Below are 21,093 nucleotides of genomic sequence, written 5' to 3' on the forward strand. Positions count from 1 at the left end.
ACTCAATGTCTTAGCCATGCCATTAGAATATACCTTTGTACAATTACATTCCAATGCTTTAATACCTGATAATTGGCTACAATATTACAGCTAAGACTTTGAGGTAGAAAAGTGGTATTATAGGACAATTCCAAGCTTATATTTGCAAGGTTTTATGCTTTAGTGGTATAGCGCGCTGTGGTTACTTTCGGGCTGTAGGTTCAATTCCTGCTTGTGCCATTTTTTGGGCTTTTCGGAAATTCTTCAGCGTGTCTTAGCCGCTCTTGGATGCTTCTGGGTGGCTAGTCCAGTGTAACTTAATAAGTTCCCATGTCTGGGCTGCCAAACTGAAACTTTTGAGAGATGATGTCAGGATAATGCTTGTCGCAGGGAAGATGGCTTTGCAGCAGATATCACAGATGCGTGCAAATCCGCTGCCCTTTTCAGGCTTTAGGTCGCCCGAGCCCATAATGAAGGGTACACTTGAAAGGTGAGCATCAATGCCACCAGTGGTGCCTGTGTGTTGCGGATCGCAGTCGCCCATTCGTTGCGCTCTACATCCTGAATGCAGGTGTACAAGATAGGAGCTTGATCGATCTAAGAGCCTCAAAGCGTAGGTTGTCTGCTCAGTTCGTCGGGCAAGCCAAGCGCGACCTGGCTCGCAAAGTATTGTGCACTGCAAAGCAAATTGAGTACGAAATTTTTCGCGTTTGCAAATAGAAGGTGGACATATATGTGGGCATCGCTCTTGAATGACCAGCATGCAAAGATTCTTGTGCACTTCATACCGTTTGCATACAGAGCTGTTGAGTGCAATGAGACCATATTACTGATGTCTTATGTGAATACTGACAGGGTAGCCACGCAAAATGTCTTGCAACGATAGAATAATATGCGTCTTAAGCATATCTGGCTGAGTTCGAGCTGGTGTTTGCTCAGAGCTGATGAAGAAATGAAACCAGAGCATGGTAGTGATCGTGATAAAGCGAGGAAGAGCGAGAAGATCATTTCGGCTCACTTCTTTGCAAAGCACCTTGTCTTCGTTGTCCCTATAACCTTGGTGAGTGAAAGCTGCCTTGAGAGCCAAAGAAACGTACAAGGCTTTAGGCTGCTTTGCATAAAATGCACCATGGCTCACACGTTCTTCAACGACTTTGCTCTTCAGTGCAACAATGCCTAGCTCGGCATCTTGTCATCCTTGAGCTTCAGCCCGTTTGTCTTTTCTGCCACTACGCTGTATGGCGCCGCTCGTAGGTCTTTCAGAACGAGTCAAGGTTTGAAATTGAACGTGGCCAGTCTTCCTAAAATGTGTTCCAGTAGATCATAACAGCAGCACGCCCTTCTCGTTATGCCTGCACTACAAGTCTACGTTTCCTTCACCATCACCTCAAAGGGGTCCATCCTAGCAGTGGTGCACAGCAAGTCGCACAGGAGTGAGCTAACGTCATGTTGAGCCTGACATTTTGGAGTGTTATGTGAATCCTCAGATAGCAGTTGACTGACAGTAAATACACGTATGCACCCAAAGCCCCAGCCCCAGCTTGATGATATGCTTCTGACCAACTAATTTCCCTTGCGATTAATGCTTCCAGATAACAAGTTCTGCAGGCAGAACTCTACGAGACATTTTAAGGCAAGATATGGTGGTTTTATATGCCGCAGCTCGGGCAGCATTATTTGCAGAGTTGCACCAGTGGTATCACGCAAGACATATTTAAGGATATGTTCGAGAGTAATTTTCTCAAGAGGGAATCTGCATTGAGAGATGTGTTGCAAGGGGGAGACCAACTCATGGTGAGCATAGAATTTGAAGAGCAGAGGTCAGTCTCGGCCTACCTGCGCTAAAAGTGCTGGCAACTCCCAGACGCCACCAGGCTTGTTTTGTCCGAGTTCTGCTACTTTCAACCATATGAGTATGTGGTACCATCGTGGCAGAGACATTTGAATGGAGGAGAGGAGATGCGGCCGTAATTTTTACATCAGGGAAAACCCTCCAGGTAAATTTGACATGAGCTTGGTTGTAGTTAGCGTAGCGTATAAAAATTTCAGCATACTGTGGTCTAAAGCGCCTAAGATGCAGAGGTTAGGGTTATTCCATGGCACCTTCAAGCTCGCATGGCTATGCGCCTTAAAAGCCGTACACTTCAAATGTCCTTAATGGCTCCTAATCTACCTACAATCCATGATAATAATAGCCTCCAGTTTTGTGGTTTCATTGCTCTGCCTTGGCCATCATGCTCCGACCTCGCACATCCCCTCCCACTGCTCAAAGCCTGCTACCACTGCACAACGACAACCATGTGAATGGACTGGACTCTACAGCCACGTTGAATTGCAAGCGCAAGCTTTGTCCTAGCTCACCGCAGGCCAGAAGAATCAAAAAGTACATGAATTGAATATATCAGGTGACAGCTGTTGAGCTCATAATTGTTTTGCAGCTATTACATGCCGGGCGGTGCTTTGGACTCACAAACAACAGAGACTCAGTGGTATGCTGGTATCTTTTGTTTGAACTCAGCGTTAGCCGACGGAGAATTGGGTGACAGACGTCTGGATGCTGGTGAGGGTCAAGAGAGGCCTCAAACAATGCCCTATATAGCAGAAGGTGTGCCATGCAGCTTTATACTCTGGCTCTGTGTGTGCCAACCTCTCACTAGGATTGCCAGGCCTGATTTATCTGCCCGGCTCTCCTGAACACGAAGCACCAACAATACAAAGCCCAACTCTATTCCCACAAACTCCAACTCCATGCAAACCAGTCATCCCAGCAGTTTGCGCATGTGGGGACAAGTGCTATGCATCCTCGCCAATGATGGTCGACCAGGCTATACAAACAACCCCATACCTGGGATGCTCGCGTGAACTCCTTATGCGGCGCATTCACGAGCTTGAAGCAAGGCCGCACTTCAATGCCGACGGCCAAGAGTTTGTTCCAGACTCTGAGGGCGAGTCCAACGAAGAGCTGCGCATCCCAGCTCCCTAACTGTTCAAGGTAATCCTTCGCAAGCGTCCCGCTTGGTGGTACCCGGAGACTCGACACATCTATGAGAAGCTCAAGGCTTGCCCAGAAAACCAAGCCTTTGCAGATCTGGCTCAGTTTTTGTACAGAATCCTTGCTGAGGTGGAGCTCCAGAACATGGCCTGGAAGGAGTGTTTACAGTGAGTTGTGGATGGATTCGAGGCAGAACCAAGGGATGAACACCTTCAGTTTGCTATGCGCCCATACACTCTATCATTGATGCTTAGTGATTAGCTCCTATGCGAAGGGGACAGCTTATTACAGTTAGAACAATGTTATATGACGGTTCCGTAGATGTGACAATTCATAAAGCTGCTAACGAAGAATTTCAGACACTTATCCAAAATGTTGCTACTAGAACATTCACGGGGGACTACAGGCCCAAACGCAGGGTATAAATGTATACTACACTGTATTTCTGAAAGTGAGATAACTTTTGCTTCGTGTTTGCCATCATGAAGAGTCTGCATCACTTTGTACATGCCATGGTTGGCCTCTGAACAGGTGAACGATGTGAACCATTTAATATATGCAAGATATTTGGGAGGGTCATGGTTTGAGAAAAGTGTTCCAATCTTGCGTTTTGGAATGGAGAAAATTGCCCGAACTTGTGCAACATGATAGCCTGAAATTATTCCAACTGCGATTACCAAACTTGCCTGATGATATTTCTCTACAATTGGTACTCACTAGTGATGCCAACCGGTACACCGTTACCAAGATTCACCAATACGGTGTCAAACTGACCAGGGATAATGTTACCACGCTTGTCGCTATGTGCAGGAGTGACGTGAATGACATTGTACTCATCTGAAGCATGCCGGTATTGAGAAAAGTCACTTTCCCAGAATTTTACCTTGTGATAGACTGGGACCTTCTGAAACCCGAGACACAACGTTGACACGAGATCGCATACTGATGCCGGAGAAGCTTGAGAGTTGTTAAGCCTGACAATGTACATCGAGAGGCACTTCTCGAAATTGACAGCCCCATACTCGGCACCAAGACGGTAGAAAGAAACCGCCTTAGCAGATGGCTCTTGCATTATGAGAACGTGGCTATCGTGATGTTGGTGCAGAGGGCTAAGCTCGGTCAGTGGAAGTTTGCCACTCTCGCACCACTTGATATATCGATCGTGCCGTAGTATCTTCTCTTTGCGCTCCAGCCAAAGTGTCATCTGGTCGTATTCATCCTTCTTGTTTGTAGTCCGGTACGCATCTTTTGCCATATCAATATCCAGCCACTCAGTATACTCTGTGTTGAAGTTGTCGGCAGAACCCATATACTCGATCGACAGGTGGAAATGCGTGGAGCTTTGGGAAATTGAAGTCGGAGCAGATGCCGAGATCAACAAAGATGTCTTTGTTGCTATGGAAGCGCTGCAACGCATCTTCAAGGGCATCAAGAGTGTGCTGGCTGTGTGTCAGATACTGCGCAAGATAATCAAAGTCGGGTAGTGCATGCACAGCGCAGATGAGACATATAGAGGACATTCCACTTGGCAAGCACATGTCCACTACAAGCCCAAGAAGTATCTGGCAAATGTCTGCGTGCTCACGTCCTGTCAGCTTTTCGAGCTTGGTGATTCCTTTACAGAAGAGTCGAACATTGTGATTGGAAGGGAACCGCCGGCAGCGTGCATCAATCTCATCTGCATTGAACGCCGTCTTGATTCAGGAAATGAGATGCTTGACTACGCCTTGCAGCAGTTGATGGAGGATGTCGGGCATAATAGAGCAAAAGATGTCCGAGTAGGGCAAGTTCTCCCAGAACGGCCGATATGTTGGTTTGATGTGAACGTCTTGACAAGCTTCTCGGTACTCAGCGTGGGATAGAGATTCAATCTGCGCAACCACCTCAAGCACTGCACTAATATCACAGGATGGATACGTCATATTGATGATCTCGAGCTTGTCATGTGGCTGAAGGCAAACCGGACAATCACCGCTTTTTGCACAAGTGACTAAGATCTGCTCAGGATAGTCTGAGATATAGATTGCATAGAGAGGGTGGGTACGTTGAGTAATGCTGTCACCACTGGTCATGGGCATGCCGTCTTGGCCAGGCTTATCCAGAGGAGTAAGGATACATTGCATACAGGCATGAAAGAGGTTCGCCTATGTCCGGCGTCATGCAGCCTTGTTGGTGATGTGCTCGAGTTTTGTGGTTGGTAGGTAAGCTAGCAAAATTTGACTGCCACGCGACGGCTTGCTGCAAATATCCTTAGGAAGGTTTCCGATGGTCATGTATACTGGATATGCTGCCTTGTTACAGAACAGGGTGAGCTGCATCTTGTCAGACGACAGAATGATGAGGATGATCGTATCACCAGGTGTGTTTGCTTCAACTGCTTTCTGTAATTCTTTCGTTTAGCACAGCTCAACAGGATGTACTGTGCGGCCAACTCACCTGAGCAGCCCACCACCACTTCCCTGTGTGTACCTCGTGGAAGAGTCGGAGTGTATGGTCTGCATCAGAGTAGTGTTGCTCAGAAAGGAACACCAGGTGTGCAGCAAACTCAGGTTCGCTATAGAGCGCACGTACGCACTCAATCATGTTGCGATAGTAGATGTTGAAGGCTTCTCCTGCAACAATGATCTCATGGTGTTCAAAACATGGTCATGGCAATGGCAGCGAGTTGACAAGCTTGTTCTCTTCTCGTGCATTTTTGAATGTCAAGCCTAGCCTTTTTTGCATCTGATAAACATGGAATCTCTCTTAGTCCCCATGCTCATACCTGCATATAGTGTACTCACCCCTTCAATAGCCAGAAGCTCATTGTGTGCAGTCGAACCTGGGCCACGAAGCTTTGACCACCGAAAAAACTCCCATTCAAGCTTGCTTGCGAATGGTGCGTAGATATTTTTCTCACTTGTCTGAATTTTGGTAGTGTACTTGTTGTAGCCTGTGTGTACTGCATTGGTCTTGTTTGACATACTAGGTTTAATTGGTGCACCAGCGGCTTCTGACAGAAACTTCTGCACATAGATCTTTGTGCAAAGCGCATTTTCCATGCGCTGTCGTTTGGCCTCATCCACGGTATGGATGTTTGCGTCTGAATGTGTCGAGGGCTGATGCATGTGACCAGCATCAACATCTGTACCAGCAGCAGAGTGAGTGACCTTGCCGTTGTTGAGATTGTACTGCAATGACTCTGCATGTAGAGAGCTGGGTGGCATGGCAAGTTCGGGAAGTTCAGGAAGTGTCTTGCTGGCAGGTTCTGGCTCCCACATCAGCTGAGATGCAGCTGCCCACTTGACAAGGTCTCTGTCATCATCGCTGTCGTCTCCATCTGAGACGTCTGGTGTAAGAGGTGGTACATCGGAGTCGTTGGCCTCTGGCTCTGAGTTGGAGCCTGGCAAGTCTAGCTCGGCCGCCACTCCATCAAACTCTGCTCCCAACTCGCCCCAGCCTGGCAGGTCCTGAGCTGAATACTGCCCAAAAAAGTCGCCCTTGAATACGGCAGGCTCTGATTCAAGATCATCAACTTGCATTGTCTCGAGCTCTTCATCTGGGCCAGGTTCTGCCAATGGCACAGTTGCCAAAGTGCTGTTTACGTGTTGACAGCCGGGTTGTTTGGACTGAGAGGTATGCACATTGAGATCCATGCAAGAGAAAGACTTGTGGCATCCTTTACAGATGGGCATAGCAGAGACAGTGTATAAGAAATGGTAGGTATGCCTCGAAGGTCGTATTGATTAGCACGGGAGGCTGAAACAAGCCGTAGCTAGCTTCACCTTCTGAGCACGCCATCACGTAAAGTCCCACACTTCCTCGCAAAGTTTTCACCTCCCCCCCTCGCACCTCTTCTTGTCGTCCTCCCTCACTCTTGACTTTCAGATATGACCACCGATGCTGCTCAAGCTGGTGCCAAAGCCACTGCCGGTGATGCTGTACCGCAGCTTACAACTAATTTGAAGAATGACCGTGCTTGTGCTTGTGCTGAGCATGCTGCAAAACGTGCTGCAAAAGAACAGGCTGACCTTGACGAAGCAAACATCATCTTCAGTAAGTTCAGTAAAGTCTGTCCCAAATTGTAACCACTTGGTACTCACCCACCACTTCTAGATATTTCTCGTCGCACCAAAACTGACCTACTAGAACATCCCAGTATGTTGCTTGCTGCTAGAAGCAGCCTTTGCTGTAGTACCTCGTTGGCCACTGTGCATAACAGCGTGGGACTTGGATTTTAACGCAGCTGAGAAGGAGGGTAAGGAAAAGCCCAAGAAAAAGAAGACCAAGAAAGATACCGCAGGCATTTTCAGGTCTATTTGACATGGTGTTGATGGTAGCTAATGAAGAGAACACAGGGGAAAAGGTGAAGAAGCCTGTGGAGAAGCCCAGTCAGCCTACGGAGAATGCCCAGCCTGGGCATGCTCTGGCCAAACAAAGCCTGGATATGTAGCTTGTAGGTCCACCTGCACAAATAAGACCAAGCTCACCTGTCTATTTTAGCCAACTGCCCCGTCATTGCCAGTCAACTTCTCAACGATGACTCTGACCCCAACAAGCCTCTCATCAAGACCACCAACAGGCCTGCCGTGGCATCCGCACTCACCACCAAGAAAGTTGTAGTGAAGCCCAAGCGCACCAGGAAGAAGACTGCCAATGTTGCTGCAAACCACGGTGAGACCACTGTTGCCATCGCCACTGCTGCAGCTAAGATAATTGCTGCCAACACAGCTGGTACCAACCTTACCGCTGCTGCTGCCGCCACTGCCATTGCGCTCACAGCCAAGACTGTGCCAAGTCGCAGTCATGTAAATGTGCAACCACTGCCCAAGCACATTGACAACAACGGCGGCTCTGTGTTGTCAGATGGAGGCAGCAATTCAGACTTGACTGAGAGCTCAGCCAGCTCTGGGAGTAAATACAAGACTGACTTGGAGTCCTCCAGTGTGACTTCTGGTGAAGAAGAGGAGGACAAGGACGAGGAGAAGTTAAACATGGTACGGAACTACAGTCAGACTCTGTGACCTTCTATATAATACTTATTTCATGCAATCGCTCTGTAGACAGCCAACACCATGGAGCCAAAAGCTAACGGAGCCAATAGCACAAGCAACATGAAAGCTGTTGAACTCGACACACTCATTGAGGTATAATTAATATTTGATTATCTTTACACATAGATAACTAACTACTTGTGCTACAGAGTGAGGAGTCCAACATTGCACTCTTCGTGTCAGAAGCAACCACAAAAAAGTATAAGAAGCACGCAGCAAAGAAGCGCAAGGCAGCAGATACGAGTGACTCAAAAGAAATGCAGAAGAAGCGGAGGTGGCCTCACAATGAAGCGGAGGTCACTCGTGAGGTATGTATTCTTTCCTGCTGCGCTAGCAATCAGCCTGACTGATGTGCCTCAGTGACCTCAGTTCCGTATGGCCAATGCTATGCAGGTTGGTGTCGGGGTATCAGCCCCTACTACCGCAGTCTTGGTCAAAGCCCCAATGGCGGCTGTAGGGCGTGCACCACTGCCAATGCCCCCGCCAACAGAAGGAGCTGCGGTCCCACAAGGTGCTCTCACTGGACATAGTGGTGGGACCAACAGAACCAATGACTCCGTACCTACACCCACCAGCCCTCCGGCATTGCTGCAGCCTGGAGCTGTATATCCAACTGCTGGAGCCCCTACTCATCAGACTGTTGCAAACATACTGGGCTGGAAAGGAATGGTCCATCCTGAGGCAAAGCTAATCCTTAACGACCGTGGTAAGCTGGCCCTTAATAAACAGCAGGCGCATATCATTGCCTTTGGGAAAGGATGTATTTCTCGGTGCCAGGGTGATATGGCCTTTCACCAAGGCAAGTTTGTTCATCCTCTTGCTACAATAAAATACCTACGCTTGTGTTTCATAGGAATTTACCTGGTAGAGTTGCACTTCATTGCACAACAAGATCTTGTCATTACTGAGGCGCAAGACCAAAGCCTTGGACCTGTTGAGGACCGACTGCGCGACTGCATTTACTTTGCACGGGAGATTGTAGAGCTGGTACGTACAATTTAAAATAGGTGTATGTATACAAAGTATACTAATCGCATGGTTTGCAGTGCGAGCAACGCAATGCACTATTACGTGGAAAATTGAAGACAGTTTCAAACCAAGGAGTGGCGAGCGAGTACGGCCTTGTCACAGAGGAACCCGATACTGCGCAAAGGATTAGACGACTTAGTACTGACTTGGCATATATCTATTCAGGGAACATAATGACGGTGCGTCCTTGCAACACATGGGCTATAGCATGTTACTGACACATTATAATACTATGGTAGGGCATGATCAATGGTGCAGAACCGTTCAATCGCCCACTAATCACCCAGATCATTGCCACCATATTCTTCAAGCCAGGCCGTTCACGACCATCAATTGCTGCTCAGCACACGAGCAGATTCCGTTCGAGTGTCCACCTTGCGCCTCATGAGCTGGAAATACCAGAGCCAATGCTGGCTCTCGCATGTGCTTTGGTATGTTTTGTTCATTCCATTGACCTGCCTCGTTGATGGCTTTGATCTAGATCAAGTTGGCTCTTGCTGACTGGACATCTGGAATGTGCAAGGAAGCCTCCGACTACAACATCACAGAGGCTGAGAAAGAGTACAAGAAGGTTCTGTCATTTCTCGACCGTGTTAAGAAAGCAAGTCTGCAGATGTACCACCAGGTCATGCATTAGGTATACATGAACATTGCATAAGTTATCTAGTTGTTTATGATATGTTCGGTATCAGTAACAGAACTCTATGGCAGAAACTATGCGAGCGGCATGGTTGCTGCTGTACAAGATGCTGATAAAGCTGTAGACAGTGCGTTTGCCTTCATGGTGCTTGATGCCTAACATTGTTGGCCGTCAGGTCGAGTTGTTGGCTGCTGGATTGATTAGATTGTGGAGTGGTGTGCCCTTTTGTGCCTTTACTGGTTGTTGTGCGCAAGTAGCTGCAGTATTTCCATATACCCAGCACATGTATATGTTGCTATCTGATGTCTAATATGACATAACTGGTTTTATGTCTAATCTTGTATGCGTCTAAGCAATTCTTAACTGGCCTATTCCAAGCATGCCTAATTGGCAACTGATTTAATTTGTCTTAACTAGCCTATAAGACTAATTAGGTTGCGTTATGTTCTAATTATCTCCAGGAGTTTTCTCTGATGTAGGGGGAGGCGGTCTGATAGTGTCGTGGCATTCAAGATCCTAAAATCACGTGACACAGAGATACTTGCCCAATCCATAGCGCTAAATTATCGCAAATATTTTCCCACAATCAGGATGCATTAGGGCATTGTGATGTGTATCATGACACAAAATTTGCCTGATGAGGTCCTTATGAGGCAATTTTGATACAATTTTAATGCAATTTTGGGGCATCTTCCTCATGAGGGTAAGCAGAAATTTGCAACAAAAATTAGATAGCAAAACGCACCTTATCTCAGGATTCGCCGGAGATTCGAGCACACAATCATGTCGCGCAAGAATGACTGTATCGAACTCTGCTACTCTCTCTGGATCTCGAGAAGGCAAGCAACGCAATCACAACATACTCAAGCCGGCAAAGTGGCTTTGCTGCGAGGAATTGCATAGGAAGTGGGGCACCCTGGCAGGCAGAGAGCCGCTGGAGGATGCGAGATCTTTAAGTGTGTCTCTGTCCTGCTATTTTTGCTGTTGTTGTGAGCTAAGCGGTATTCTAGATTTTCATCATCGAATCGATGTCTGCACTCCCACGGCTGACCGCAACCTCAATGTTATAATATTGTCTATGCTTGCTCTCCTTTATCTCCGATCTCCTGTGCAACAGCATACTGCACCCTCATGGCCAATGAAAGCTCTTCCTGACTGCTACGTCTTCGCTAGCCTCGCTAGGTGTACAGCAACCTGTAAGGGCTTTATTTGGGCCTGCCATTTGCGTTATCAAGGGGGAGCCAGGTGTTCGTCTTGCAACGCCAAGATGTGTACTACAGCACCAGCTTGGAAACCTATGAACAAGATAAAATTGCGCAAGGAACGTCATCAGCGACACTCGTTTCCAAAGCAAGTGCTCATCTTCCCTCAAGGTCTTGCTGAATTGCGCTGACCTGTTTTTCAGGCTGTCCGTTTCGTGTGTCACAACCCCTTCTGGCTGTTCACACTGCATTTGAGTGGGAAGCCTTCAGAATGCAGCGTTGGCTTGGCTTAGAGTATTCTGAACCGGGTACATATGTGGTCTTGTCAGATCAGACTACTTATCTCAAGGCGTGGCTCATAACGTAGCCATTACTGTTTCCCCGCGCACTGCAACACACACCAACACTATTGGTCCTCTTCATTTTATCCCAATATGATCGCTCCTTTTGCTCCTTTCACGGTCATTCAGCCATCGCCTTACTGAGATACACTAGGTCAAGATAGTCCTGAAACATGAAGCAGAGACAATTCTACTCCTACTTTTTGATGAGAAGAAGCCACAGTCATCGTTCTAGGGGGAGAGGTTGGCAAAGCGTGCAAATTGCAAGGTAGCCAAGGTGCTGAACTCATACAAGTGGACTGCACATCTGGGCTTGTTCGTCGCTATCCTGCAGGCTTCGCAATCTGACCATGCCGGCCTTTTTCACTGGACACTTCTGAATGCAGAAGCTGTGCTCCCAGACGCGAAGGTCATCGCACTGTGAGACAGCTGCTCTGCCGGGATGTTGGTGTGGATGTCGAAGGTCTCGCATGAACTCTGTGGAAACAGTCAGGCTCCAGACAGCGAGCACGGAACACTGTTCATCAAGATTGAGAATGTGAACCACATTGTGAGCGGTATGTCATAGCAGTGCATGTCTTGCAGCCAATCATGTTGACAGCACTAGTGGGACGAGCCCAAACTCATGGTGCAAATCCTGCGTAAAAATACCTGAGTGGAGCTACCTATTGTGTAGAGACGTGCTATGGCCTCAAAATTCGTGTATCTACGCGTCGCTGAGCCCGAAAGTACACTGCCGGATTGACATCTTTTGATAGAAAAGCCTCAAGCTTTCTTCCCACATAAATTACAAATGCCACCACCCGCTTGATCCAGAATCTAGCTCGCTTCAGCACTGGTCACATGACATTCAATCTTCATTCAATCTTCATCCACTCTTGCAGCATCTCTCTCTTCGTTGCGGGGTTCGTCGCCCCAGCCGTCTTGCAGCGTTCCCCCAATACTTCCCAGCCAATCCATTGGCCTATTGAACAGCAGTTTCGGCTGTCCTTGCTGCCAACTGCTCATATGCAAAGAGTAATCCGACTTTGCCAAGCCTGCCATCCACAGATTGATTAAAAAGCGGCTGATGAGCACCGATGGCTGCGTGGCCAATTCATGATTGCAAAAAAGGTAAAAGTAGCGCAGAGTACGCACCAGAATAGTTACAAACATGTCCATAAGTGCTTGGTTCTTATATTCGACATCAGCCATCATTTTGCGTGCTCTTGTTGGGACGTACCAAAGGGAAAGCGTCTGTTAGCAGCTGAGCTATGTTTATTGCAAGCAGAGCTCTACATCCATCATCGTTCATCAGCAATCCCTTCTGACGCAGCTCTATAGTCACACTCACATGAAATAAATAGTCCCTGCATGTGCAGTCAAGCGTTAGTAACGGGAAATGTGAAGGCGCGCAGAGAGCGACTGATCATCGCGCAGCAGGCACGTTGTCAGTGACACCTTAATGTTGAGGTGCCGGGTATTCTTCCAGGTTCCAAAGGTTTTAATCCATGTTAGGAAAAGCATAATCGTGTCGGCAAGAACCAGTGAGCCCCGTGTGATATACACGACTGTGAGCAGGTGACATCAGTGTCATCGGCATGTTACAACATTTTGACCGCGGAACATACGTCTATATTGAAGAAATTTAGTATTACAAAAGTGCAGCAGCAAGATATGGACACCTACATGGTGTCTGTTCGTGCGGAGGACAGACCCTCCGAGATGCATATTACTCCAGCAAGTGGATTTGTAATAAAGGTGTACTTCAACTTCACAGCATTATACTATGTAGAGGGCTCAGATAACATCTGAGCGGCGCTTAAGCAGAGATGATACATACTAGATTTGTTGCGAATGGCACCATGCTTAGTGCAAACACTGCCAGTGACCAGACAAAGTTCCTGTTCCAAATTGCGAACATGCGTAGAGAGGAGAAGACTGGTATGTAAAAGTCAGTGGGCAGCCCCAATTTGAGTAGGCTGCATGAGACATACGTGCAATTTAGAGGGTTCCAAGAAGGAAGAATACCCAGTTCAGAATTTCCAACAATATGCAGCTGTGTGTCAGGTTCTGGTGAGCAACCTGTTGTTTGTAAGCCTCAAAAATTCGTACTTACTCGTCAGGCTGCAAGTAAACAAAGATGTTACAAATTACACATAATCAAAGATGTTTTAGACTTACATTCTCTGTTGCTGGTGCAATTTGCAGGACAGTCATGAGAAGTATGCACCATTGCACCAAGCCAAGGAGTACGGCAGATGCAGTGACAGGTCTTTTCCAAACAATATTGATCTCATCACTGATGGTAATTAGAACCTCATAGACAACAAGGGCTGAGGGAACAGGGAGTACATGAGTAACGCAACTAAACACAAGAAATGTACTTGCCTGCGGCAGCTGTGGCAATATAGTGTTCCGTGATACTATAAGACAAAGGTATGAGTACCAGGTCATTGACCACAAGCAGGAGTAGCGCTTACAGCTGCATGTAGGCTTGGACAAGAGCTTGGTCTGACTGTGCCGACATACTCAGCATTGGGAAGTGGGGAGGCAAGTTATATCAAGGGTAGCTGCTGCTTGTACAGTTTATAAGTAACTGTCAGCATATATATATATATCATTGCTCTTCTTTCATTTGTGACCCTTGCTAGTAGGGTTTTGTCAAATATTGCACCGAGCTTCCGAAAGCGCTGGCACTAAAGAGGCGATGTGCAGAACCAAATATAACTTGGCTCTGTTGTGAGCGAATTAATATTGAAGCAGCAAGGAAGTCAGCAATCAATATTCTCATGCAGTAAAAGGCTGTTGGTATACTTGCAGAAGTGCAACCTTCCTTTCCACCATCGATGTTCTCAGTCAGTGCTATCTGCACTGTCTGCATCATGTCCATAGGGGTCTAATGCCGGAAGAATGCTTCACACAGACTCAGAGACTCTGTGATTGTCCCTGGTTATTCAATGGAAAACGGAGCTCACAAACCTTTGACATCTATGCGCTGGAATACAAGCGACAGCGATGGCTGGGAATTGCACTGAGTGTCAAAAGTAAATGAACATCCACCTGACACTCTCATTCTCTGCGAGCTCTGGGTATTAAATGCTAGAAATATTTGTGCGAGATTTAATATACATGGGAATACCAAATATAAAATATTGAAAGCTTCGAGTGAAAAGCGATAGTGCTATGAGCAGATGATATTTCGACTCACATTTAAACTGGTGCTTCCAATGGAAGTTTGGCTGTGCTCTGCCAAAATGCCGCAGCCTATGCACTCAGAAAATTGTGTAGGATGTTTTACCCCTTATTCCTGGTTACTAGGGCTATTTATAGAAGCACGCTTCCCAGAGCTCTCCAGCTATTAATGGACCTTAGTGACATTCTTCCTCCCACATTGGCTCCCACTACAGACTCTTGGTTAGAGACTGAAGGTCTCACTTTTCTGCTTAGTGAGCCAAGAAACCTTGCAGCTATTTGACAGAATTATAATTAGAGCCTCAGGAGGATGAAGGCAAAGCATGGGTGCCTTCCTTTGTGGACTGCTTGCATGTTGCCTCTGAAGTGTGCCTCAGAATTTTTTTTACATAAAGATGGTGCAACACAGGCCAATACAATACTTCTCAATATAGTATACAAGAGATTGAGAAAGGTTTAAAATATAATCACAGGGATTTGCAATGCTGGGACACAATGTAGTTAATTGATGCTGTCCAATATGCCACTTCCTCCAACAACTGCCTTCTCTCAACCCAATAACTGCTTTCTAATGAGCTGTTTTGTATTATCGCATCTTTATTTGCTCTTCCAAGTAATATTGTAACTATTTGGGCACCAGAGCATGCACATGGACTTCTGGGAGGACATGTAGCACCTCCATTCCTTAAAATTTCAGAGCATGAACTCTCTTGTGTAAAATATCTGAAAGGGCCTCAAATATTTGTTCAAGCAAGGGAGACTCCACAAACAGTTGTTAGTAAGGCTCTTAAGCTGCAGTACAAATTTTGCATTTAAACCTACATTATGCATGCAGAAGTTGCTCTAGAAATCAGCCCCATTGTATAATTCCTGCTGACCAATGTATTACAATTTTTCATAAATATGCAAGCCAAAACCATGTAGAGCCCACACAAATAAAAGCATGGGAGTATCTCCGAGATTTGTGTCACAATAGAGGCTGGATCCCGAGCGGTGTGGGTGTTCATTTACTTTTGACGCTTAGTGTACCTCGGGAGAAGCGCATGCCTGAGTCGCATCGCCTGCCTTCCGGAAAAGGAAAGCACTCCGCATTGGGGAAATGCTTCCACCTGAATTTTACATCATGAGCAGCAGACCTGCTCAGCACGATTAACATGCCGCAACCTCGTCTCGTTGACGCTTCAGTACTTCAGCACTGCCGGTCTGCAGAGGTATAGTTGGAAAGATAGGGGCCCTCCTTCTCTAGTGCTGTGTTCAGCAACCATTGGCAAAAAATAGGTCACAGATCAGTGCTGGGTTACCTGGCAAGCGCCAACCAGTCTGGCAGACGCTTGGCAATGCAATACCAGCCAATGCCAGCTGGATGGTATTGGCTGGTATTGCATTCTCAGCGTCTGCCAGAATGGCAAGCATTTGTCAGCACTTATCTGTGACCGCTTTATTTGCTGATGACTGTTCATCTTCCTCTTTCCCGAATGAATGGCCTTCCTGCCGTACATGAGCCTATCTGACAGCTGGGGCTGTGTAGGGTAAGTTACCGGCCTCCAGCCGTCCCTTCAGTGACATCAGACGGCAGCCAGTACTCTCCGGCAACGCTGTGTAAAACCTTGTCACTGCCGAGGGCAGAATTATTGTGGATGCGTGCGCAGGCCTGTCAGTGGCACTAGGCCTGTTACAAGCTTCCCTTCTCGGGGCAAGCACACTTATTACTTTATTATTGACCATATGCTAACAATGATGATCAGATGATGTTCAAAGCAATCACCTGGCAGATGCCGGGGATGTACCAGCTGCCATGGCCATTGTCCTTCAATAGGCAATATTCTGCCACAATAATGTCATCTCTGCGCTCACCTCTCACCCAACTAGTAGCTACTCAACCAAACTACATCTGAGATGTCGCCTCGGGTATATCTAAAATAAGGAGCGTGCATCTAGCTATTACAAGCGACAAAGAATTGCTAGAACATGGACCCACAGCACGAAGGTTTAACAAACAATGAGTGCTACAGCACAGCCTTTTTAGAAATGCAAAAAGATTTCCCGCACTGTCATAGCTATTCTTGAACGTCTCCAGTTCTCAAGCCTGTCAGAGTGGCGAATGTAGGATCATTGACGACTGGCATGTGAGGCTGCCGTTCAGGAACTGGAACATCCTCATGGAGCAACATCTGGACCCCTGAGTATGTCACAGCGGCTATATGTGTTAAATAATCGGCGGTAAGTATTGTAATCCTCCTAAGACCTGATAGACGGCTTACTGTGGCATCATGGTAAGGTTGCGCACAACATTGCGCTTGAACTACAAGCCCATCTGCAACGGCACAGATCAGAACGCCGAAGGGCTGATCTGAAGCGCCATCCAGAAATGCGATTATCCCATGCGATATATCCCCAGATGAGTCTAAATTGTATACACGGATTCAGAACGGTTTGCTGTTTATATAAACAGACATTTACTAGCTGTGGATGCACTTCTCCAAGCACCTGGAAGTAGGAGTAGACGTGATCCTCAGGGTCATGCGTGGTCTTCAGGATTCCAAGCACTTCTTACCGTGACCGCTTGCGGCGTTATAAGTTATCTCACTCACAAAGATAGAGCACACGACCCATCGAGGTGTTGTCTGCCGTCGGCCTCAAGGGGGTCAAAACAGAAGATCAAATGGCAAGCGAGCTAGAGTTGATCAGACAACGAGACAGCCCATTATCAACGGCGGGAGTATTGATGGAGTGAATAATTCTAATGTCAACCCGACGTTGGGCTGCAGCATGCCAGAGGTTCGTCCCTGAGCGTACAGCAAAATTTTAGTGCCGAAGGTCGCAGGACTGGGTATCACACTGCCAAAGTAATGTGCAGGTGAGTGCGACGAGAAAAAAGGGGCATACATGTCGGGACTGCCACGCTTGCCCTGGGTTGCAAGCATCCCCCTGAACATGTAAATTTGATATCGCGAGCGGTGGATGGAGCCGTACGGCCGGTTGACTGGGTACGGTCCGGTGAATTTAGCCAATGACGTGTCTGCTTACTTCTCGTGATTTGCGTGCCTCTGCCACATGTCGAATATTAATGGCCAAAAGCGGCAAGCACGGATGGCCGAAGTTGATTGTGTCTGTTTAGACTCAGGCTCTTCGTTGCTGTCGTCGTTACTGCTCCATAGCTGCCTAGCCCTCGAGATTGGGCTTTCCAGAGCTGCCGTCTCGCCTTGCTTTTGTGCTTGTGGCCAGTTGAGCTTTGAAAGGCCTCGCCGGACTCAACTGATTCACAAAGGTCCAGGCTGTTGCACTCGCCATCGGGACGCTTGTAGAGGTAGAAGATCCTAGATGACGGTGATGGACTTCCGAGAAAGGGTCAGGATGGACAGTCGGAGGAGAGTGGGAGTAATACATATATAGCTATTCGTCTCAATATCTATGGACGGGAGAATACCGTGAACACTGAGGTGTTGTGTAACAGCGCGCTGGCGCAACCGGGAGCAGGTGAAGATAAGATAAGACCAGCGGATCTGATTTGGCACGTGATACTCGCGTGCCGATGATGCCGAATCTTCAACATGCTGCGGTCAGTCACGCTGTCCCGGGATACATTATAAAAAAAAGGTCGATGCTTTACTCTTGAGCTTGTCTTCAGACTCAGGCGATCTGTGCGAAGAGTGAGCTGCGTTGACTTTGGCCCAGCCTACAGCATGAACAGACGCAAGACTCGCATTTCTCTTCGTTCGCCGCTTGAGCTCGACGAACGTCAGATACTGATCGTCTTTTTCGGAGTAGCATGGCTTCTCGCTGTCCAGCAGCCACAACTGGATACCCGACTGGAGATGTCGATGATGTCCAATCACGCTCCGCGCGGAACTGGATGCGGGACCCGGATTTCTCCCGTTGTGTAATGGTGTATGCCGTGCTCAGCTGATTATTTGCAGGGTAGTAGCATGCATCATAGCGCTCGCCCTGTTCTCCTTTGTTCCAAATTACGTCCTCTGCCCACTTTCGCGTTGGTTAGATTGCCTACAAGCGTCATCAACCCCCGTCCGCCAAAGCCGCCCACTACCTACGCCTTTGGCACTTGCACAGCAGGTGCATACACCTCTCGAGAGATATCCTTATCGCGTCGCGTATGCCCAACGACTCCGCAACCGAATAGCGGTGCCCCGAGCAACGCCCGTGCCACATCCCACACCTCGCCGGCCACAGCATCTGCATCCACGTGTTTTAACACCCCAAGTAAATCCATCGAAAATACCAGCCACTGACCCACCACATACGCCGTGCACGTGCTGCGCCTTCGGGGATCCTCGACATCGCACAGAGGGCGCTCGACGACATCAGCGATGTGTTCGCCGAATCCGCGGCAGCGCTGGACCGGATGGGTACCGAAGAGCTCGGCGCCCTGCGCAGCCATGCTAGCTGTCGCGTTGATTTGGTGTTGAGGAAGATGGGCGGTTTGGCAATGAAGAGATTGGCGAGAAGTAAGGATCTGTCGGCCGACGCGCCTCAGTGGTGCGTGCCATGCGGTAACTCCCCTTGAGACTTTCCTACAGAGCTGAGGTAAGTCTCACTTGTCCGATATTCCATCACTGACGTCTTACATAACTCTACCTGGCCCCAGTCCTGGACGGCCGTCGGCGCATCCACCTCGAGGTTATCGACGCGGTGCGTGCCATCATCCCTGAGGACATGCCCCTGTTCATGAGGTGCGCTCTCTTTGCATCACTCTGAGCGGAATGTGAGTATTGATTCATCGTCTCAGGATATATGGAAGCGACATTCTCGAGAACACCCTACTCGATGAGCCGTCGTGGCGCGTGGAGGACTCCGCACGCCTCGCAAGCATCATCGCCAAGCATGGCGTTGACTTCATCGACGTCTCCTCCGGCGGCATCCACCCTCTGCAGGAGCTGCCCCTCGTGCGCCAGGAGGGCCGCCACGCCGCGTACCAGGCGTACCTCGCGGACCACATCCGCAAGGCAGTCAATGGCAGGATCCTCGTCGCAGCCGTTGGCGGCATCCGCGATGGCAATGTTGCGGAGGAGGTGCTCGCCAACGGCTGGGCCGACATTATCTTCGTCGGTCGCCACTTCCAGAAAAACCCCAGCGCGGTGTGGCAGTTTGCCGAAGATCTCGGCGTTGTGGTCACCCAGGCACCCCAGATCAAGTGGGGCTTCGTGGGCCGCGGCATTGGTCGCAAGAAGATGGGAGCCGCTAGGTGAAATTAAGAATGCGTTTAGTGTCATATAGACTTCTCTCCCAGCTGTAACTTTAGGCTCCCGCATCCTGAGAGTAGGTGGCGGTCAATAATGTACTAAGTCCATCATAACTTGGATAGCGCAAGCATGATAGAAGCAATCCTAATGATGCAATATCCTACTCTGTGTAAAGCATGTAGGGCTGAAAACCCGCTTGGTTCTTCCATCTACTCCACAGCCTCAGTACACAAATGCCTTGTGTGCGGGTGCCCTCGTGTGGCCATATTAAATGCTTGGTGCGGTGGGCTATATGTGAGACTCAGTCATATCATTGGGAGATGATACCCGGGTTCCCAAGCGACCCAAGACGAAGCCTCCGCCGAAAGGGACCCTGGGATGTCACAGCGTACACAACACTGAGTATTCCACATAGTTTTTTAGGCAGCCTATATAGTCTCGCGTGCCAGTGTTAGAGATAGAACGTGCACTCGGAAGAGAGAGAGGATCTGTACTGCAATTGAACCTCCTGCTGCGATATTTCGTTGGGCTGAGCTATATAGTATGTACTAGTATACCGTGAATATCTATGTTGTCGATGTAGGCCCAGCAGGATACCCATCTACAAGCGATATATACTGCGACCTCTGGGATCCGACCGGCTCGAAACAAGAATGCTACGTATCCGAGCTGTCATTTCAAAAATGCCAGCCGTGGTAATAGCAATGCGCCGGTTGAAGTGCGACACCTTTGGCCAGCTGTGCGTTCTGATTATCACTGCGAGCCTGTAGTGATGTGCGGGCCCGGCTTGGGCTTGTGGCGACATCGTGCCGAGCCCGGTCCAAGCCGCGGGCTTGCTCACAATACAATGAATGTTCTGATGCTATCAACAGGGAGTATATTTGGATGTAGTATATTATTGCTGCATGTACTTATAACCTCCAGAAGACGTATACTCGCGCAATAAGTCGAGTCGCAACGAAGTCCACGAGCGCGCGCCTAGGGCAGACACTAGACGGTAATGCACAATCGTGCTCGGCGGGAACCGTCAAGTCTAGAATATTCATATTAGGTCTGGTATGTACATATCAGGTCTCTCTCACCTCTTCTGAACTCAAGGAATAGTAACAGAGCCGGTGCACCCAAGCCTGGGCTTCCGGGTCGGGCTTGGGCTCGACCACACTCCGAGCCCGGCCTTGAGCCCGCTGCCAGGCTTTTTGGGCTGGGCTTGGCGGGCTCATGGGCTTTGATGCCCGGTCCGCACATCACCATTCAAACGAGATGGACGACTTGCTCAGAGGCTCTGAGCGCAGACAGGGAACGCCTTGCGCGGAATAATGCTTCTGCGGAATTGGCTGTAGTCATTGTAATGTACTTGCTCGACGAAAGTGCTTCGACGCCTGTACAGTATTTCAGCTAGTCGTGAAGGGCACACTAATCAACTTGGATTATCTGACATTGTAGGGCCTCGAGTTTCTTGCTCGCATAAGCTGCGGATGCGCTGGTCCGCCTGTAACAGTGCACCC

At 48.4% G+C, this 21,093-nt stretch overlaps 6 protein-coding genes across 6 annotated transcripts; 4 read left to right on the plus strand and 2 right to left on the minus strand.

Annotated features, from left to right (window-relative positions):
* Positions 1-2,213: 2,213 nt before the first annotated feature.
* Positions 2,214-2,962, plus strand: PHACADRAFT_33047 (uncharacterized protein; the record flags this gene model as incomplete). The annotated part of the gene is made up of 3 exons (XM_007401048.1): positions 2,214-2,362; positions 2,418-2,584; positions 2,637-2,962. 3 exons carry the CDS (start codon positions 2,214-2,216, stop codon positions 2,960-2,962), a joined length of 642 nt encoding a protein of 213 aa, XP_007401110.1.
* A 709-nt stretch (positions 2,963-3,671) lies between these two features.
* PHACADRAFT_33048 (uncharacterized protein) lies at positions 3,672-4,043 on the minus strand (the record flags this gene model as incomplete). The annotated part of the gene is made up of 1 exon (XM_007401049.1): positions 3,672-4,043. The coding sequence occupies one exon, from the start codon at positions 4,041-4,043 to the stop codon at positions 3,672-3,674; it is 372 nt and encodes a 123-aa protein (XP_007401111.1).
* A 1,084-nt stretch (positions 4,044-5,127) lies between these two features.
* PHACADRAFT_213996 (uncharacterized protein) lies at positions 5,128-6,606 on the minus strand (the record flags this gene model as incomplete). Its single annotated transcript, XM_007401391.1, has 3 exons — positions 5,128-5,352; positions 5,408-5,583; positions 5,937-6,606. 3 exons carry the CDS (start codon positions 6,604-6,606, stop codon positions 5,128-5,130), a joined length of 1,071 nt encoding a protein of 356 aa, XP_007401453.1.
* Positions 6,607-6,840: 234 nt separating this feature from the next.
* On the plus strand, positions 6,841-9,261 carry PHACADRAFT_33050 (uncharacterized protein; the record flags this gene model as incomplete). Its single annotated transcript, XM_007401050.1, has 10 exons — positions 6,841-7,006; positions 7,067-7,108; positions 7,173-7,263; positions 7,309-7,406; positions 7,454-7,947; positions 8,014-8,097; positions 8,154-8,312; positions 8,374-8,991; positions 9,051-9,212; positions 9,241-9,261. The coding sequence occupies 10 exons, from the start codon at positions 6,841-6,843 to the stop codon at positions 9,259-9,261; spliced, it is 1,935 nt and encodes a 644-aa protein (XP_007401112.1).
* Positions 9,262-9,275: 14 nt separating this feature from the next.
* Positions 9,276-9,670, plus strand: PHACADRAFT_105550 (uncharacterized protein; the record flags this gene model as incomplete). The annotated part of the gene is made up of 2 exons (XM_007401392.1): positions 9,276-9,473; positions 9,521-9,670. The coding sequence occupies 2 exons, from the start codon at positions 9,276-9,278 to the stop codon at positions 9,668-9,670; spliced, it is 348 nt and encodes a 115-aa protein (XP_007401454.1).
* Positions 9,671-18,995: 9,325 nt separating this feature from the next.
* On the plus strand, positions 18,996-19,594 carry PHACADRAFT_105797 (uncharacterized protein; the record flags this gene model as incomplete). Its single annotated transcript, XM_007401393.1, has 2 exons — positions 18,996-19,078; positions 19,135-19,594. Coding segments are annotated over 2 exons (543 nt in total), but the record flags the coding sequence as incomplete, so codon positions are not given.
* Between the last annotated feature and the right edge of the window lie 1,499 nt (positions 19,595-21,093).

Source organism: Phanerochaete carnosa, assembly GCF_000300595.1.
Source record: "Phanerochaete carnosa HHB-10118-sp unplaced genomic scaffold PHACAscaffold_12, whole genome shotgun sequence".
NCBI lineage: Eukaryota > Fungi > Basidiomycota > Agaricomycetes > Polyporales > Phanerochaetaceae > Phanerochaete > Phanerochaete carnosa.